Below are 19,475 nucleotides of genomic sequence, written 5' to 3'. Positions count from 1 at the left end.
TTTATTTAAAACAATTCCCCATATACCATGGCATATTTTCTGCGCTGTGATCAGCAGGTCGTCGGGCTCTTCTGTGTAGTGCCGGCTTTGAATCCTCCACCTTTATGCTTTGTACACCCTCCCCTGTATCTTCATAGATGTGTCTTGACCCCTCACTGCCCCGTGGAAAAGTTTAACAATTCTCACAATTCCAAGACCCAATTTGCCATGTTTTCCTTTGTTTGAATAACTGGGACGTTTACCATGTCGGATCTTCTTTATCTCAATGTTCATGTGAAGAAGATACATTTGGTATCTAGCACTTCCTGTGTCAATATTCTTCTTTTTTTTTTTCTTTTCTTAAAGTCTCAAATAGTGGGCGGAGCAATCTAAAATCGTTCGTCCATTTCAGTAGGCCCACATTTAATCATATGCACAAGATGGGATGAAGTTAGGAGTCTCTATAACAGATCAAAGGGATCTATGTGTGAGAACATTGAGTTTTTTTTTTAAATATGGCTCCATATTTGGTGAAACTTAACCTAAAATTGCCTGAAGATGCCGGTCGGTGCGCCTTTATCCAGTACATGTGAATCAAATTTAGTGTAAAACGTGATTTAATCACTATTTTAGGAGCTGAAAATGTACTTGCAGAAAACGGCTTTTCTGCATTCTTGGAAAAAAACAATAACTTTTCGGGGCGGGGGGAGGGATACAGTTGCCTCCCCGATATTGGAGTAAATTCCAAATGCCTGTTTTATGCTCCTGTCATTTGCAGTGTTTGTGATATCAGCAATCTTATGGATTGTTACAACGTTATTGTCTGCAGTTGTGAAAAAATAACACAGCAGATTCACGCTGGGGATATTTAAAGCTCGTGCAAACATCATTTTGCTATAGTCCCCTCTTACCCTATGGATAGGCCGCTCCTACGATGTGCTATATTCAGATCAGCGAACGTGATGTATACAACCCACTCCTCATTTAGCTGCACTCACACGTTACTCTGCGAGCTCCGCCCGGCTCATGCTTCAGAAAGGTAATTTGTTTTCCTACAGGAAATGACCTTGCAACGTGTACTCTGCCCCTCTCCTGACAGGAATCGGGCTGGAGGAACTATTCGAAACTTAAAATACATATTTGCCCTGGGGAGGTCAAACCGCCTTCTCGAAAAACACGGGTGTGTCTCTGTGTTTAGGTTCCCGGTCAAGTAGTACGCGCCCCCATGCTGGGGGCGTGTTTGCAGTGCATGTGCTTATAGTAGTTGTCACCTGTCCTTGAAACCTCACCAGCCCTGTTTTTCCAGCTATGTCCCTAAAATAGTTTTCGGATGGTGCTTTTCTGGGGTTGGTATACGTGCCTATAAACAGCACAGCAGTGCTTGGTGGCAGGGTCCGGCCCTGCCATTCAGAGTTCCTGGCCTCCAAGAAGTGTGCGTGTGCACAGCGTTATGCGGGATTCCCACACAAGCTCTAAACTCTCCTAATATGCCTGCACAGCGGTGCCCGGTGCCCGTAGGCTGCGGTCGGCTCATGCCTCACTGACTATTTTTATAAAGATTGTTTATTTATTATTTTGGTGTTTTTTTTGTTTTGCATGGAGTGGACATAATCACACAGGATGTTGTAGCCTTAAGTGTGATGTGTGTTGAGCGGGTAAACGTTTCTGTGTCAGGAAATATAGGCTAGACGAGTAATATAAAACAAATTCACGACATTCAAAAATAAGCTTTAAAGGAGCATTGTACAAGCATATTCAGTTTCGCTTGCACTTTCTCCGCCGCACCAGTCCCTTTTCTATGTCGGCGCTGCACTGAAGGACACAGTCAGCGGCTGGATCTGACGTCACCTCCCCGGGCGCCGCAGCTTGCAGAGTTAGTGTGAGCACCGGGGCAGGGCCACGAACTTGGTGCCACGTCAGGGCTAAAGCTGGGGCGGCGGAACACCGACATGAACCCGGCACACCACGAGCATCCGTGAGAGCAGCAGCCGCAGCCGCAGCCGCAGCCGCAGCCATGGAAGCCCGCTACAATCTGAAGAGCCCCGGTAAGGATAAGCAAAGCCCCTCCCTCTCGCTCATTGTGAGCCTGGCAGAGGGCAGCTGCCCATGTCACCCAACCACCGTGTGTGTGTGTGGGGGGGGTGGGGGGGGCAGAGGGCGGCGGCGGGGTGTGTATGCGTGCGTGTCTTTGTGTGTGCAGGGGGTGGGGGGCGGCAGCGTGTGTATGTGTGCGCGCCTGTGTGTGTGTGTGTGTGTGTGTGTACATGCAGAGGGGTGGGGGCTGGCTGTGTCTGTGTGTGTGCACGCTTAATGCATGTGAGCGGAGCGAAGCGAAAGAAGGGGCTGTGAGTTCGTCTGCGCATGAGCAGCTCAGACGCGCGCTCCCGCGGTCAAAACTGAGACTGCAAAAGCGCACGTCTGAGTCGTGTCCACATTCCCAAATACGGATAACAATAGTTGTCGAAGCTGACGGCAATCAATGCTTCGCATTGAATGCAGGTCGTGCTTCGACCTAAAAAGGAAGACCGCCAAAATCCTGCCAATTATAAGCCAATAAGCTTAATCGACCCCTTACAAAATATTTATGTGAAGCATATTTTATCAAAACTTAATGATTGGACAGAGGGAAACAATATTTTATCACAGTTCCAGGCTGGGTATAGAGCCAGAACCAGTACAATCGATCAGGCCTTTAGGCTTCTTTGTATGGGCTGGAAACCCACTATTTTAAGGAAAGGCCACTTGTAGATAGCTTTTATAGATCTGAAGGCCGCCTTTGACCTTATACCCAGAGATCTGCTCTGTAGCTCCCCAAAAAACCAAGGTGTGCCAGAGGATCTTCTTGACCAGATAATGAGATTACATGAAGATAATTATGAGAAAGTCAGATAGGTACCCAGGGTAGAACTTACTGAGGCAATCCCTATAAGGACAGGTGTAAGGCAGGGCTGTGTGCTGGCACCCACCCTCTTCTCACTATAGGTTAATGACGCTCTGAAACATCTTTTGGGGTGTAGACACGATTCACCAAAGTTAGGAGGGGTGCCAGTACTGGCTCTTTTATTTGCTGATGATACTATCTTATTAGCACAAACCCCGAAGGGACTTCAAAATCTATTATATTCATTTAGAGATTATTGCGACCTAAAGGGCCTTGAAATAAATTCTAGCAAAACAAAATACATGGTAGTCAAACCGCACAAATCCATTCAGTAGAATATTACTGTCCAAAAAAAAGAAGCTAGAAAATGTGCCGAATTTTTATTACTTAGGTATCACATTAGACACTAAATTGACCTGGTACCCGCACCTGCAAACAAAGTAAGACTATTCTGCACCAATTTCTTTTGCCAATATTAAAAAAAACACCAGAATAGCATAACCTAGGCAGTGTCTCCTGCACTTGAAGTTCACAAACACAGGGCACAATATGTAACCCTTTATCGGGGCTGAACTTTGGGGGGCTACTTGTAGGAATACATTTGCGGTGGAAGAAAACACATTTTTTAGGATGCTGCTACGTCTTCCTGTACTCACACCCATGATACCTATCACCAGAACTTTAATATAAAAGCACATAGATCACCAGGCTATACTGAGACCGTTGTAATTCTGGGTGCGTTTGTGGACCAGAGTAGAACTTACAAGTTATGAGGAAGGGCTATAAGATATTTTAAGGCTTGATCAGCGCGTAACCCTTCAATAGGTTAAACATGTGTGTACCTGGTTCTGCAAACTTGGATTAAACCATTATTGGGAAGCGCCCGTCTCATTGATACCATCCTCAAAAAAGATTCTGAAAAACACATTTTGGGCATACATGCACAACAATATTTCCCATAGTACAGATACTGGCAGACTGACATCCCAGTTCCTCCTTACAACACCACTCCCTTTCTTTGAGCAATTTCTGGACGAAGTCCAACCTCAACTGGCAAAATCTTTGTAAATGAAGTTCCGCTACAGCGTTCTACAAGTTCATTCTAACACAGCCATATGGGTACGCAAAAATGGTGATAACAACGTCTACTGCCCCTTATATCAACCCAATGCAGTAGAAAATAATTCCTGTATACTATTTTTCTGTCCAGTAAATGCCACCCCAAGGTGAGAATGGATTAAACCCATTTTCGTGAACTTGGGAACTAGGTCTTTGTCTGATGCAACAAGAATTCTAAAAACAGATACTTCACAGAAAATAGTTTTTAGTGTTAACAGGTATTTGTTTGCTGTCAATTTATTAAGGAACGAAAAAGGCATGAAATGTTAATGTCACGAAATCCATGTGCTATTTTAAGTACCTATACGCACCTCTTGCATTTACACTTTCTTTTTTTGCCCAGATTCTATGCAGATCGTTCAGGAAAGCTATATGCTGTTGTGCAATTTCAATGTGCTGCTCTTAGTACCTATATGCACTTTTCTTGCACTTTATTATTTGTCTAGAATCTATAGAGAAAGCTTTAAACATCTATATGTACCTTCCCAGCATTTGCACCTTATCAACTTTGCCTGGAACCTATATTTCCCTCTATGTTTTAAATGCATTGTATAGCAAGCCTAGAATGTTATCGTATTTTTTTGCTTGGAACCTATATTTGCCTCTATGTTTTAAATGCATTGTATAGCAAGTCTAGCATTTTACATCTTGAGTAAGTGGTTTTATATTGTAAAGGCACGATTTTATCAATTATAATTACCCAAGAGTGTACTAAGGAAACGATTATTGTAACTTTGTGTATCTACCATGTATGAATTGTTTCATCTTGCACCTTTTATGTTTTTTTAAACTGAATAAAGATTAATGAATGAATGTAGCAATCACAGTTCTAACAAATAGGAAAACCTACATTTGTGCAGTGGTGGCCACCACAAACAAAGGGTGGTGGAGGGTGCAAGGGGGGGCTAGCACAGAGGGTTAATAATATATATTTTTTCATAGGAAATGACCATTAACTGCGGGCTGCCTCCCACGTTGAGGCTCCATGTTCGTCCTGGCTCTGAGCCAGTGGTGTGACTTTCCTCTGCCATTGCGGAGGATCCACCCCTGCATTTGTGCATACTGTGACATTCAAAGTCCTTGGAATCTGTCCCGTCACCAACTTCTAGGAACAGTTCTTGCTGGACAATGTCACCAGGCTTCTGCAAGCAAGAACAGCATAGAATTGAATGTAAGCGCAACAATGAATGAATGGGTGACTACACGTGGAGTCAGAGAGTTTGCCTAAACTGCCTGGAATCTGGGTGGAGGACAGGATGGGTCTCAGATCTTCAGCATGTCTATTCCAAATCAATGCTGCACCAGGTCAGAAGTCCACCTGTAGAGAGAGGATGGAAATTAGAAACAGGGAACTTAAACCACACAGATAGAATACAAGTCAATTCAGTGGTGTCCCAGTGACACTGTACCCAAGTGGTCAGCCCACCACTGGCATGTGTGACAAGAGATAAAAGGGCAAAGACAGTTGGTCTTAGACATAACAGGCCATGCCATACACATGGAGGCGACACTGCCAATAACAGGGGAGTCGATATTCCCACTATGAATTATGAAATTAATAAATCCATCGCATGTATACTTATAATTCCTTCTCAGGTGATTGTGTTTGTTTGTGTTCAAAGATATTTCACCTAAACATAACTATGATAAGGGGTACAGAGGAACAACATCAAGCCTCCTTTAAACTTGTTCCATGGTATAACTCACATTTTCTGTTTCCACCCAATAGGATACTTACGCTCGCTACCTAAAGTCGCCGATATACAAAGAAATGCTGTCGAAGGCCATGGTACCACAAGAGACTAAGAAAAGGTAAGTCAGATCGAATGTAACTAATAGCAGTTCTGGGTGCATCACTCACTTCAAACCGTCACTTAGTTATTAATGTGTTTATGTAATAAAAGTATATTTTGCTTTAAAAGCAGCCTTTTATTTTTAGCATGTCTTACCGAAACTAACCTTCTTTCATGTCTTAACAACGGCAATAAAGCGATATGCAAATCATACTGACATCATGAGAAAGGTGCATGAAAGTGCTAAGTAAGATATGCAATTCCTGCCTATAGGTTATAAGTATGCCTCAAACTGTTTTGCAGTGAAATCTATATGATGTTTTTATACCTCCGGTGAAGCATCATTATACTGCATTTGAATCACCGGTAGCTCTCTACTCCATCAGTTTTGAGTTATCAGTGAGAACTCACTTGGTTGGATAAAAAATTTGGGTCTCTGACCTACTGACATCCAAAAATGCCACTTCAGTCCTCTCCAGGCCCAGTGACGTGAGACTCATTGGATCACGTGTCAATCCCTCATTGACCATCTACCATTTAGTTCAATTTTCTGTTCTAAAGTCTGCAGTGAGTCTGAATGTGGTGTCTTCTGCAGATCTGTAACTGGAGAAGTGGAGAAGTGTGGCTCAGGGGTTAGAGGCGGCAGACCGGGAAGCTGAGATCGGTCCTGGACCAGGGTTCAATTCCCCGACTCGGCGGGTCTTGGGCTAAAAATTCCACGGACTCGATAATTCTCGCTCCGGTGCCTTCTCGACTCACGGGTTCACACTCTGCGACTCTGGGCAATAGCCTGCTTAATCTCCACAACGGCCTCTCGCAGCGGGATGCCTGACTTTCACCTTGTGGATACCCGCTGGGGCTATCACACAGGGGAATATCAGGACGGGTTCCCTAAGCAAGCGCCGGAACACCCACTGCGGGTAGCTGTGCGCTATATAAGCTCAACTACAGTTACATAACTGAGTGCAGATCACATTAGTGGTCCATCAATGGTTTATTTAACACTCTCTAATCAGGGACTCTTTCTAACATTTGGTCTATTCTGTGTCTTCTGGAAGGGCACACTGATCTGCACATTATGATCTTTTCCTGCTTACAATGATCATCACGGCCGTAGTGCCTCTGGGATTGTGTACATTAATCTTATAGCGTTTTCCTCAAATAGGTGTTATTTGCTTGTTTTGGGTTGTCTTTTCACAATACCTATTAAAATGCAATTGTCATCAAGCCATGCCTTATTAGCGGCTGGTACACTCTAGTATGAGATCTTAAGTGATAGCTTTAAATTGGCATCATAAGAAAAGAGCTATCTTGGGCCAATCCATGCTTTTAAGTCAATAGCAATATGAGTCCAATCTGAATTTGGACAAGTGGACACAGACATAAATAAAAATAAAAAAAATGCCCATGTGCTGTTGGGTAAATAGTAGGGGCAGGGAGAACGTGGCTGTAATGACACTGGGGCAAATACATCGAGCTTTTGTCACCCTAGATTAACCTTACTTCTGCACCTCACAAATAGCAAGGTGCTGTGAGGTTGTCCTAACTTGGGACAGACTTTTCTCTCTGGCAATTCTCACACCTAAAAATTCACTGGATTTGCCACCATGCTGCCATATGGTATGTCAATAACTGATGGTCTCTTGGTTTAAGCGGCTTACTCCTGAAGGCTTTGGAAGGCAAACAAGCTTGAGCATCACATCAGGAATTAGGAGGAATCCCCAAGAATTGCAGGCCTGCAATTGGTTTCTAGTGGCTGCCACCGAGCCTCAACAAAACTATAATTTCAGTGCCATTGTGTGTATCTAATGTTTCAAAAGACAGTGGTCCCAAACATTAACAAGAATAAAACAATCAAAATGAATATAGACCAAAATTCAAATCTATATTTTTTGCGGTCCAGCCGGACAGAATTCATTAGTATAAATATTTATATATATATGACAAAAGATGTAAAGCAATTACCAAGCGGGACACAGCCTGTGTCCTGCTATCACATATGTGAAAACATATGACATACATATAAGGCAAAAAGGAAGGGCAGTCTGTAAATACTTCAATTTTTGTGACAGACGAAGGTAAAAATACACTTGCGTGATCTTTTCAATACAATATATAAATCATCAAGTGTATATTGTCGACGACATTTCAATCCCTGTTAGTATGGGATCATCATCAGGACTTAAATAATAATTGCCCAACAAATAGAAACAGACCAAAATTACATTTACATACACATAACATTCAGAATGAAAAAGGGAAAAAATGGTTGGGAAAAAAGACAAAATGACATATATTAGAAATAATAATATTAATTATACATATAGAGATGTCTGACTTAGCTCAAAAAAGAAGTTGGAGCAACCACACAACCCAAATAGTTCAAAAAATTAGCATCAAAATGCCGTGAGACCTTGTAGTTTTCAAAGTTAGGGCCAAACTTAAAAAAGACGCTAGAGAATTTATTCAGCGTGCTAAGAAGAAGTTAACACCGTATAACCGAGAGTTTAAAGAGCAGAACACCCGTGAAGGAAGAATCCGTGTGAGAAGCTGTACTAAGCTGAGATGGCCGTCATTGCCCTAATAGTGCAGTAAAGTTGGATCACAAAATACGAGGAACATACCTCGATGTCAAGCGAATTGACAGGGTCGTCAAATTTAAAATAACTGAAGCATATGGGGACCTAATGTGGGTAAAAGAGAGGGGGAAATTATTTCCCAATATTAACAGTGCTCGAAACGGTAAGGGCGTGTCGTAGTAAGGCTTACCGTTTGAATCTTCGCAAAAGGGAAACAGGTCCTGAAAACCAATTAAGGAGGATTTCAGTAGGCAATGTCATTAGAAACGGGAGTAGCCTAAAGAATGATCTACAAGTTAGGCGCTTACCCAAAAAACGGTCTGTTGCCGGTCTTGGTGATACCTGGTGAAACCTAGGGAGGTAATGGAAAGAATTGCTAAGATGCCGGGATGCATAAACCAAATTGCGTCAGGCCAAGAGCTCAAAACACAGTATGGTAATCATGTGGCTTACCGGCAAAGAGAACAGGCTCCACCTCAATGGGGGTCTGTAAAGTCGGACGAGTGAGTACTCGTTCCGTGGAGGCTGACATTAACGCTGGCTTTTTAATGAAGCAACCAGAAGCAAAGTGCCGAGGTCATGTGACTGATAGGCACGTGATGACTATGCAGGAACTGAGGCGGCCATCTTGTAATAGGCAATTCTAATGGCAAAGGCGAGGGTATACTAGTTACGAGGATATGTGGAGTTACCAGATCCTCAAGTCCCTTCTAAAACAGAGAACAAACATTATAGTCTCTACGCAGAATTGTCAAAATTGTAAACGCTTAACCCAATTCCGCGTATATAAAAACGGCAGCCATTTTAGAGTGGTTAATCTCAGAATCAGAAAGAAAAGAGATTGTAGAAATAGTATAGAAATAGAGATTACATGAATATAACTTTAGAAATTTTCATCCAAAAAGTACATATTCCAAAAAACGTTGTAATGTTAGAATGAGTTCATAGATTCTAACCCATATATATACCACTGCTATACTTTTTGACAATATGGGCACAGAAATATATGAATTTGTCTCATTTGGATCCAGATTCACAAGATGAAGTGCGTACAGATATTATATGTGGCCACAGTTGGAAATTTGTGTTAATTCAGGTAATTCAGATCTTCAAACAGCGCATATAAAATCCTGAGCAATGTAGCAAAATGAAGCATCCTGCAAAGGCATCCAATTGTCTTTATATCAGAGAGGTCCAGTCCTCCAGTCGATTCAACCCAGTGTGGATACTTTTAGTTCTCAAGATCCATTTAAGTTCCTCTTTATTCAACAGGGTGCTCAAGTCGCCTCCTCTTGGAGGACTTTTAATTGCATTTAATTGCAAACTTAGCTATTCTTTATATGGACCACTTGGAATGCCACTGTATCCTCTCACCTGTAAATCCCTTCCACAGTGGCATTTCATTGTGGAGGAGATATATAGATGATATTTTTTTGATATGCAAACAACGATCTCCTCTTACAATTTTAGCATTGGCTTAATAACAATTGTAATGGCCTACAATTCACCTTGACTACTAACAAGCAGGAAATCCCGTTTCTTGATCTAAACATTATCCATAGCGATGGGAGATTAGTCACAAGCCTCTACCGCAAACCTACTGAACGGAGTACCCTTCTGAGTTATCAGAGTCATCACCCCCGTGCTTTGCGTGACTCACTTCCATATTCACAGTTCCTTCGTCTTCGACGGAATTGTTTTATAAGGAAGATTATTTCAGGGAAGCCAATATTTTGTGCCGACATTGTGGATGCATTGAATCAGTATCAGGAGGGATACAGTGTCAAAGGCAGCAGGTAGGCCAAGTGGAATGAGGGCTGTGGTGTCTCCTCCTCCTATGATCAGTCAGACGTCATCTGGTGGCCTGCTTTTTAGGGTCAGTTAATGGTTTCTTCAGAAGGAGGAGTATAGCAGAGTGTTTCCAAGCATTCAAGGCTGTGAGGATGGGGTTCAATCATTTGGTGAAGAAGCGTGGGCAGGGATCTGACGGACCTCTTGAGTGAACGGATCGCATAGTTGCTTCAGTTTCTGGTGTGGTGTTGACTAACCAGGAAGTCATAAGAATGCTCAGGGGGGTTTACATTGTGGTCAGGAGTGCTGCGATGGTGGATGGCTGGGGATCAAAATTGTTGTAGATTTTGCTGATCTTGTGGTTGCCTTGTCTAAGAGCTGGGTACAGAAGTCCTGAGATGTGGTTATGGTTGTAAAGCTGGTGGTGAGTTTGTTGGTGCCAATTAATGTTTACATCACAGTAATACCAGAGCAGCTTTTATGTCAAAAGGGCACTCTGAACTAGAGCCGTGTGTGCCTTTATCCCCGCTGTTAAAATTCATTGCCATTCATAACTTCTCAGCCTTATGACCTTGCAACGTTTGTGGATTACTGAGCCAGCTTGTGTATGTGCTGTGTGGGTGGGACTGATATTAGTGCCTGCACCAGTCCTGCAATGACTGGTTGCTGATCTGCCAACCAGGGCAACGAGTTCTTGAATTATTTTTGTGCAGCATGTTATGCTATGGCAAAACGCAGGAATCCACACCCAGTGAGTATTTTAACAAACATTCATTAATATACTATATTAATGGCAAAATTAAATAAAGTACATTCTATAAATATTTGCATGAGAAATAAGATAAACAACCCTAAGATGTCTCATTGTGTCTGTTTGGGAGATCCAAGAAAGTTTGAAAGGTGCTTTGGCCACACAGTGGAAGAACAAACTGGCTTTTGTGCAGTGTTTCCTGTACAGGAATAGCCAAAACACAGCCTTAAATATCTAAAAAGCTGACATTCTTTTATTTAGAAAACTGCTAGGCTCTGGCTCCATGTTTCCAAAACGTCATGCCTTCTCACAGGTGTTCTGACCATTTCGTAACCCATTTTGTAATGCAGGTTTGGTCGTCTTTGCGATGGAACCCCTTTCCCAGTTAGTATTCTGCATTCATGATTCTACTCTTTCATAATGCAGGTCTCATTCTCTTGCTCGATATCTCCTTGTAGAACATTTGTTTTCTAGACATCATGCTGTCTTCCTCTCAGAGTATGTTTTCTGTGTTCTAAAAGGGTCAAATACTAACCAGAGTATGAAACAATTTCAGCTGTAGTATTCTGGTCTGTCTGGGCTTGTACGTCCAACTTCGTACAAATAGTTGTAAACTCTTTGTTGTCCCTCCCCGACTCTCAATACACAAAGACTGCTGAGTAAACAAATTAATCTACTATGCTTCTAAATGCTTTTATGCATTTCTATGCACTATCCCTACGCATTGCAATTTACCGGTTTTGTTTTTTTAGCATATTAGTTATTGAGTTAAAACATATAGGGGCATATTATCAAGGGGGTTTATCTCCGCTTTTTTGGCTTTAAAAGCCAAGAAAGCGGAGATAAAATGATCTCCCTATTACCTAGCTGTCGCTAACACCAGTTAGCGACAGCTAGTAGGCGAAAGCGACCACCTTGGGCCCCACTTTGCATGTCAGAGAAATTTATCACTAATAACATGCAAAGTGGGCTTGCCAAGATGTTAGCGACTGGAAACAGTCGCTAACATCGCTATCTCCTATTACCAACTTTTGGAGATATTTGCGCTAAGCGCGATTATCTCCAAAAGCTAACACCTGCCCTGAGCAGTTCTTAGCCATGCTATCCAATGGGAGGTGAATAACATGGCTAAGAGCATTAGCTCGGTAATGCCTGAATATCGCTGACTTTTCAGCGATATTCATGCATTGCGGCCGATTTTTATCGCATTTGCGATAAACCTTGGTAATACCAAGGTTCATCTGCGATAAAAATCGCCGCAGGTCGGCGATACATTTTTGTCTCTAACCAAGCAATAGCGATAATTATCGCTATTGCTTGGTAATATGCCCCATTTTTTTTTTTTTTATTATTCTATTAAATGTAGGGTTTTATGGTTTTTCGAGCACAGTATTTAAAAAAATCTGCAGTTGTTTTCACCTGCATGTTTTTAAAGAAAAGTAGATGGAGGCAAAGTTTCAAAACTCCTTGCACACTTCCACATAATTTAGAAAACTGCTAAATAGGTTAAATTTATTTGTACAGTTTGATGTTTTGCATGAAAAGCATTGCCTAATGTTGCACCTCCATAGCGGCATATAGTTTAAAGTCCTGTTCTGCAGGGTTGTTTCTTGTTAGAGAGGGTGTGTCTAGAAGCTCTATGAATTGAACGCAGAATACACCTTTAGCAAGAACCTAGGAAGATAGCTTCTAAATAGTATTGGTACAATGAGGGACAATTTGTTCTATCCTTGTGTAACATTGTATTGTATCTGGAATGTCAGGGGACTATAGATTCATCCATTTGAGCATGGTGCTTGTGATGAAGATGTGAACCATTTGAGGACTCTATTTGATATCTATATACGGGAAGAGATTATATCAAGTAGCTCTTGATGATCGATGATGTCTGGGCTGCAGAAATATCAAAAAGGATTTGAATGTAGCCATCTACTTGATATGCTAACAATAGATTATTTTAGTTGATGTATTACAGGAGCTGAAGTGCCACTGCTTTTTTCTAAATCAAGTTGATGGAGTCAGTGAAAGGACAATACTTTGCAAGGTTGAGGGGGTCCAGATTAGGATTTTTGAGTAGCAGGAGTACTTATCTGAATTTTAGAGGTTATGGGAATGTTCCGGTGAATGTCAGGAAATGGTGGTGTATTGCTAGGGTGGTTTGAGGGATTTGATGTTGGAGGGGTGCAAATTCCATCAACATTTGTGGCTTTTAGAGAGGGTCATGACGCACCGCTTAGACATGTTTGATAGTCCTATATTGTGGTCAACTGCATTGAAGGTGGAAGAAAGGTCAAGGAGGATGTGTCACGACTTTCTCCCTGCGTTCTCGTGTCCACCAGCAGGGGGCTGAACTGTGGGTCTCTTCGGTTGTCTAATAAACTAACAGACCCTCCCCTTCATGTAGATACTGACTTCCAGCCATTTAGATACTACTTGCAAATTGCGATCCATTCCCAATCCATGCTGGGTTTTGTGGAAGCCAGCCTGCTCATTCTGGAAACTCCATTACCTAGAATTCCCTGCTCACTTCTCCGTCTCTACCCCTGCAGGCCAAGGATGTGTGGAGGAATCCAGTTCACCTGTGGCTGGCTGTTGCTAGCCTGCTCACACCTGATGCATATTATTACTGTGAGCTCTTTTAAGCCCCAGCTCCCTTCAGTCCAGTGTTGGTCATTTTAGCTGTATACTGATGAGACCGTTTCCTGAGCCTTTGATATCCTTGTTTCCAGCGTTTCCTGAGATTTAGTTATTCCTTGATCATGAGCTCCTTCTGTTTTTCTTATTCCTGAATTAGCACTACCTGCAGTGCTACATTGACTTCTGAGCCTTAACATTCCTTGTTCCTGAACTGCAGCAGTTTCCCTCCTCCTGAATCAATTAGTCAATTACATTTATAAAGCGCGCTACTCACCCGCAAGAGTCCCAAGGCGCTGGGGGGGAGTGGGGGGGGGGGGGGTGCTGCTACTGCTCGAAGAGCCAGGTCAGGTCTTGAGTTGCTTCCTGAAGGAGAGATGGTCCTGGGTCAGCCGTAGGTGGGTGGGGAGGGAGTTCCATGTCTTGGCCGCCAGGTAGGAGAAAGATCTTCATCCGGTGGTGGTTCTGCGAATACGTGGGACGGTGGTGAGGGCGAGGCTGGCGGATCGGAGCCGGCGGGTGGGCGTGTAGAACGTGAGGCGGTTGTTGAGGTATTTGGGCCCATGTCGTGGAGAGCCTTGTGTGCATGGGTGAGGAGCCTGAACATTATCCTCTTGCTGACGGGGAGCCAGTGCAGGTCTCTCAGGTGGGCCGAAATGTGGCTGTGACGGGGGATGTCTAGGATGAGTCATGCAGAAGCCTTCTGTATGCGTTGGAGTCTTTTCTGTAGTTTGGTTGTGGTTCCAGCGTAGAGGGCGTTCCCGTAGTCCAGTCGGCTGGTGACGAGGGCCTGGGTGACCGTCTTTCTGGTGTCGGTGGGGATCCACCGGAAGATATATCGGAGCATGCGCAGGGTGTTAAAACATGATGACGAGACGGCGTTGACTTGGTTGGTCATCGTGAGGGCGGAGTCCAGGATGAATCCCAGGCTGCATGCGTGGTCCGTGGGAATGGGGGCGGTGCCCAGCGCAGGGGGGTGGACCGAGGATGAGGACTTTCGTCTTGTCCGAGTTCAGCTTCAGACGGCTGAGCTTCATCCATTCCGCGGCGTCTCTCATACTATCCTGGAGGCTTGCTCTGGCGGTGGCGGGGTCGTTGGTGAGGGAGAGGATCAGCTGGGTGTCATCAGCATAGGAGATGATGTTTAGGTTGTGTTGGCGTGCGATGGCTGCGAGGAGGCTCATATAGATGTTGAAGAGGGTGGGGTTGAGCGAGGAGCCTTGGGGAACGCCGCAGATGACCTTGGTGGCCGCTGAGCGGAAGGGAGGGAGGCGGACTCTCTGAGTTCTGCCGAAGAGGAAGGAGGGGATCCATTCTAGAGCTTTTCCTTGGATCCCGGCGTGGTGGAGGCGGGTTGTTAGGGTGCGATGGCAGACTGTGTCAAATGCGGCCAATAGGTCGAGGAGGATGAGGGCAGCAGTTTCCCTGTTGTTGAGCAGGGATGTTGTCGGTGGCTGCAATGAGGGCGGTCCCCGTGCTGTGGTTAGCTCAGAAGCCAGACTGCGATGGGTCGAGGGCGCCGTTTGTCTCGAGGAAAGTGCTCAGTTGTTTGTTGACGGTCTTCTCGATGACTTTAGCGGGGAAAGGGAGGAGCGAGATGGGGCGGAAGTTCTTGAGGTCCGTGGGGTCACCGGTAGGTTTCTTCAGGAGGGCGCTGATCTCTGCATGCTTCCAGCTCTCTGGAAAGGGGGCAGATGCGAAGGAGTTATTAATGCTGTTCCGGAGTTGGGGAGCGATGATGGAGTCGGCTTTGTTAAAGATGTGGTGAGGACAGGGGTCGGCTGGGGAGCCGGAGTGGATGGTGTTTATTACGTGGGAGGTGTCTTCAGTGCTGACAGGGGTCCAGGCATAGAGGATGGTGGTGGGGGCGTTGGTTCGGTGGTTGGGTGCGTGGTCTGAGTGCCGAAGCTGTTGTGTATGTCAGCGATCTTGTGGTGGAGGAACGAGGCGAGTGAATCGCAGAGGTTTTGCGAGGGTGTGATGTCGTTGTTGCTGGTGCTGGGGTTGGAGAGCTGTTTGACGATGCTGAAGAGTTTCTTGCTGTTGTGGGTGTTGTTGTCCAGTCGTTCTTCCTTTTGGTGGTGTGGATCAGCTGGTGGTGTTTGCGGATGGCGTCTTTAGGGCTGTCATGTTTTCTGTTGACTGGTCATGGCGCCAGGCTTTCTCGAGGGTGCGGCAGGATTTCTTGGAGTCCTTGAGGTCATTGGTGAACCACGAGGCTTTCTTGCTGCCGGGTCTGCTGGGAGGGTTCTTCAGTGGTGCAAGGGCATCTGCACAGTTGGTGAGCCACTGTGTGAGTTTGTGGGCTGCTTAGTTGGAGTCCGTGGTGGTGGTGGGAGGGTTCTGGCTCAGCGAGGTGGTGAGCTGCTCGGTGGTGATCTTGCTCCAGCATCTGCAGGGAGCCTGTTGCGGGTGGTGGTGGGTCGTGGTTTTTCTGAAGTTGACGTGGACGCAGCTGTGATCGGTCCAGTGTAGTTCGGAGGAGTGGCTGAAGGAGATGTGGTTGCTGGGGGAGAAGACTGGGTCAAGCTGGTGGACGGCGTAGTGGGTGGGGGTGTTCACCAGTTGTTTAAGTCCGAGGTTGGCGAGGTTGTCCAGCAGGGTGGTGGTGTTGTTGTCATTGTTGTTTTCCAGGTGGAAGTTGAGGTCCACTAGGAGGATGTAGTCTGAGGAGGTGAGGGCAAGCGGGCTGATGAAGTCTGCAATGGCTTCGCTGAATTGTGTGCGTGGTCCCCGGGGTCTGTAGATGAGGATGCCTCTGAGGGTGGTCTTGGGGTCGGTGTGTATCTGGACGAGAAGGTGCTCGGCGGCGGTGAGGGTGTTGTCGAAGTTGGTCGTGATGCGGATGGTGTTTCTCTGGACGATGGCGATGCCTCCTCCGGTTTGGTTGGCGCGGTCCTTCCGGGTGATCTTGTAGTCATCCGGGATGGCTATGGCGATGTCGGGGGCTGAGGAGGCGTTCATCCAGGTTTCTGTGAGGAAGGTGACATCTGGCGCTGTTGTGTCGAGGAGGTTCCAGAGTTCGATGACGTGCCTGTGGATGGAGCGGGTGTTGAGCAGGATGCACTTGAGGTGGTTGTTGCTGCTGCCTGGTCTGGCAGGTGCGGTGCAGGTCCAGAGGCAGGTGAATTTGCAGGCTTGGCAGGTGAAGGGTCCGTGGGTGCGTTTCAGGTTGGCTCGGTGGCAGGCGGGGGTCCGGCCGGTGTTGAGTGCGCGGAGGGTGGTGGTGTCGTAGCTCCGTCGGGTTGGTTGGCAGTGCCGGGGGCCAGGGGTCCTGGCGCTGGGCGCGGTACAGGCGTGGAGGGGCGCAGATGGGTTTGCCTTAGGCACGCCTTCGGCGCGCCAGGGGCACACCCGCTGCGCAGCCGTGCGGCGGCCTCCATAAGTGGAAGGGGAGAGGAGGGGTCAGCTAGGAGGCGGGAGGGTAGGACAGCCAATGGGCACGGGGAGGCGGGCTGCACGGGAGTCAGCGGCAGGAAACGGGGGAACAGCTGAGCGAGGGTGAGAAGGGAACCAGGGGCGACAGGCACACGGGGTACAGAAGCGAAGAGGTGGCAGCAGTCACGCAGGGAGGGTATCTCAGGAGGGGACCCGGGTAGAGCAAGGTGGGGGGTCGTCGCAGGTCAGCTGAGGCAGCAGAAGGCGGCTGGCAGGAAGGAGGAGGTCACAGGCAAGGCTCAGGTGGTGCTGCAGCTGGGTAGCACTGCCTGCAGGGCTACCATGGCTCTTGAGCCTTAGCATTCCTTGTTCCTGAACTGCAGCAGTTTCCCTTCTCCTGATCTAGCCATGCCTGCAGTGCTACCTTGACTCCTGAAACTTTAGTAATTCTCTGTTCCTGAACCAGCACTACCTGCAGTGCTACCTCGACTCCTGAGCCTTAACTCAATTGAGTTTTTCAGAGGAACATAGGCTATGAGTTTTGCTGACATATTGGAATGTGATACAAAGACATAGGAACCCCTTGAGGGGGGATCCTGCCACAATCAGCCCACAAACATAAGCTCAATGATAGAAACTGAAAATATAAGAATAAACAACACAACTTCAACGTCATCATGTGCCCATAATAGGCACGGGTGAAAATAACAGCAATAATAATAATCATTACATTTCACATATGTGGGGTAGGAAGCGCGGGCGGAAGCGGAGAGAATGGCACAGCCACAAAAAGAAGGGAGGGGATTGCACGCCAAACTAATGAAATACTGAACGTACAATTTTTGCAGATGTATCATGGCTCATGTGTCACGTACTTCAGCATCTCCTACTTGGTCCCTCCGTTCATGAACGACCACGGGGATGCAAAATTAATTGTTAAGCATTTCACAGGTGAAAGTATTGTCGATCTTAATGACTCGTCACTACTTTGTAAAGATATTGGGCCTGGGTCTGTTTAGCCTTCAAATGTGCGCCAGAGAATTGAGATGTTCCCGGGTGTGACTAGGATAAAATGTGATCCGGTGGCAAAACTCACGACTTGAGAACCTAGATTCAATCATGGCCTTGAGACTGAACTGAAAATAATATACTTCTGGGATAAACCATTTCCTCTCTAGTCTGGCGCATGGACTAAGACGTGGATTGCTGGTGTCCCGAGGTGGAAAACTCCTATGGCACAGGAGCCAATCAGTTTTGACTTACCTTGGATACAGAGGGTACAGTCTGACTGCAGAGTCACAGACAGTTTGAACTTTGCAACGCATTTGTATTTCAAACCAGAGTAATATACTTGAAACTCATATCAATTAATGAGCCCTGATGAAGTCCTTTGAAGTAGGACGAAACGCGTTGGCTCCTTGGCTTTTTTTTATCAAAAAAGAAGAATAAAGAAACTTAATAATAACCACATTGGATGGACCAAATTATTCTTTGGATCTTTTAGTTTGGTGTTGCAACCCAGAGTTGTGATAAACTTTATCTTGGTCGTGAAGACTGCCCTATGGAAACAGTAAGAGCGGTGGTGGTGCACACCACTGGAGTGTAATACTCCAAACATGGACTTTCTGTAGGACATTTGTGTGGAAAACTTTTGTGTGTTACATACATTCTTTGAGTGCATGTTTGGTTTTGCTGTTTTCTTTCTTGTATTGATGTGAAACACATTTGTGCAGTCCAGAGTAAATTAAAGATATAAAATCTTGGATTAGCACTACAGGTATGTGAAATTCATGTAAATTGCTTTTGCAAAATTTCCCAAAAATTATGAGACATTACATGAAATTACACAAAAGGCAAAACCGACATTCACTGCTGAATTGTACCATGAAATGCATTTCACGCTATACACGTTAAAAAATAGAGCATAAAACAAGTTCTTTGAACAAAAGTCCCTCGTGTTCTAGTCGTTTTTGTTGTTTCCATGCTCCCATGCTACAATTTTGCCACGAACTCGGTGTAATTACACCACGTGGTGTAATGTGTGCTTCCCGGCATCAAGTGAAATATATAACCTTTACACTACACAAACTTGGCAATGGCGCACAATGTTTGTGACATCCAGATATGACTAGGGTGGCTCCTCAATCCAGGTCATTATGCACACTGTCTCCAGCCCTGAACATGTCTCCTACAAATCGTTGATTTCAGGTTTGGGAGTCGAATTGGGTCAATGGTAGCAAATCACGTTTACAATTCCCTGAATGCACTGGACGATCACACAAAAGTCTGGGACTAGAAACAATGTCTGTAATGTCCTGCAGGAAGGTGGTAAGGTAGGCAGTGGCATAACAATAGTCCTCAGAGTCCTCACGGTGTAGGGTGGGGCCCAGCTCCAGGGAGTCCCATCCAGTGATGTGTATGGGTGGCGGCCCCTGAGAGCTCCTGACTGGGTCCGGGGCATGGGGGGTCTCTTTGTGTTCTTTGCAAGGAGGACCCTATAACTTTCGTTACACAACTGAAGCTAGGCCTGGGTGAAATTTTTGTTACGCAAGCATAATATTACATCATTT

At 45.4% G+C, this 19,475-nt stretch overlaps 1 protein-coding gene and 1 long non-coding RNA gene across 2 annotated transcripts in view; one reads left to right on the top strand and one right to left on the bottom strand.

Annotated features, from left to right (window-relative positions):
* RGS9 (regulator of G protein signaling 9) overlaps nt 1-19,475 on the top strand; it is a 956,925-nt gene that overhangs the window by 717,259 nt on the left and 220,191 nt on the right. The window contains exon 16 of the mRNA XM_086930945.1: nt 5,709-5,791. Within this exon, the coding sequence (XP_086787071.1) occupies nt 5,709-5,791 (83 nt within the window). The remainder of the gene's footprint in view (nt 1-5,708; nt 5,792-19,475) is intronic.
* Nucleotides 3,239-8,888, bottom strand: LOC147702311 (uncharacterized). The gene is made up of 3 exons (XR_015297516.1): nt 8,805-8,888; nt 8,660-8,703; nt 3,239-5,297 (listed from the first exon to the last, which is right to left on the bottom strand). It is a non-coding gene; the product is annotated as an uncharacterized LOC147702311 (long non-coding RNA).

This window comes from Lissotriton vulgaris, chromosome 7, assembly GCF_964263255.1.
Source record: "Lissotriton vulgaris chromosome 7, aLisVul1.2, whole genome shotgun sequence".
NCBI lineage: Eukaryota > Metazoa > Chordata > Amphibia > Caudata > Salamandridae > Lissotriton > Lissotriton vulgaris.
This window is presented reverse-complemented; position numbering and strand designations above follow the sequence as displayed.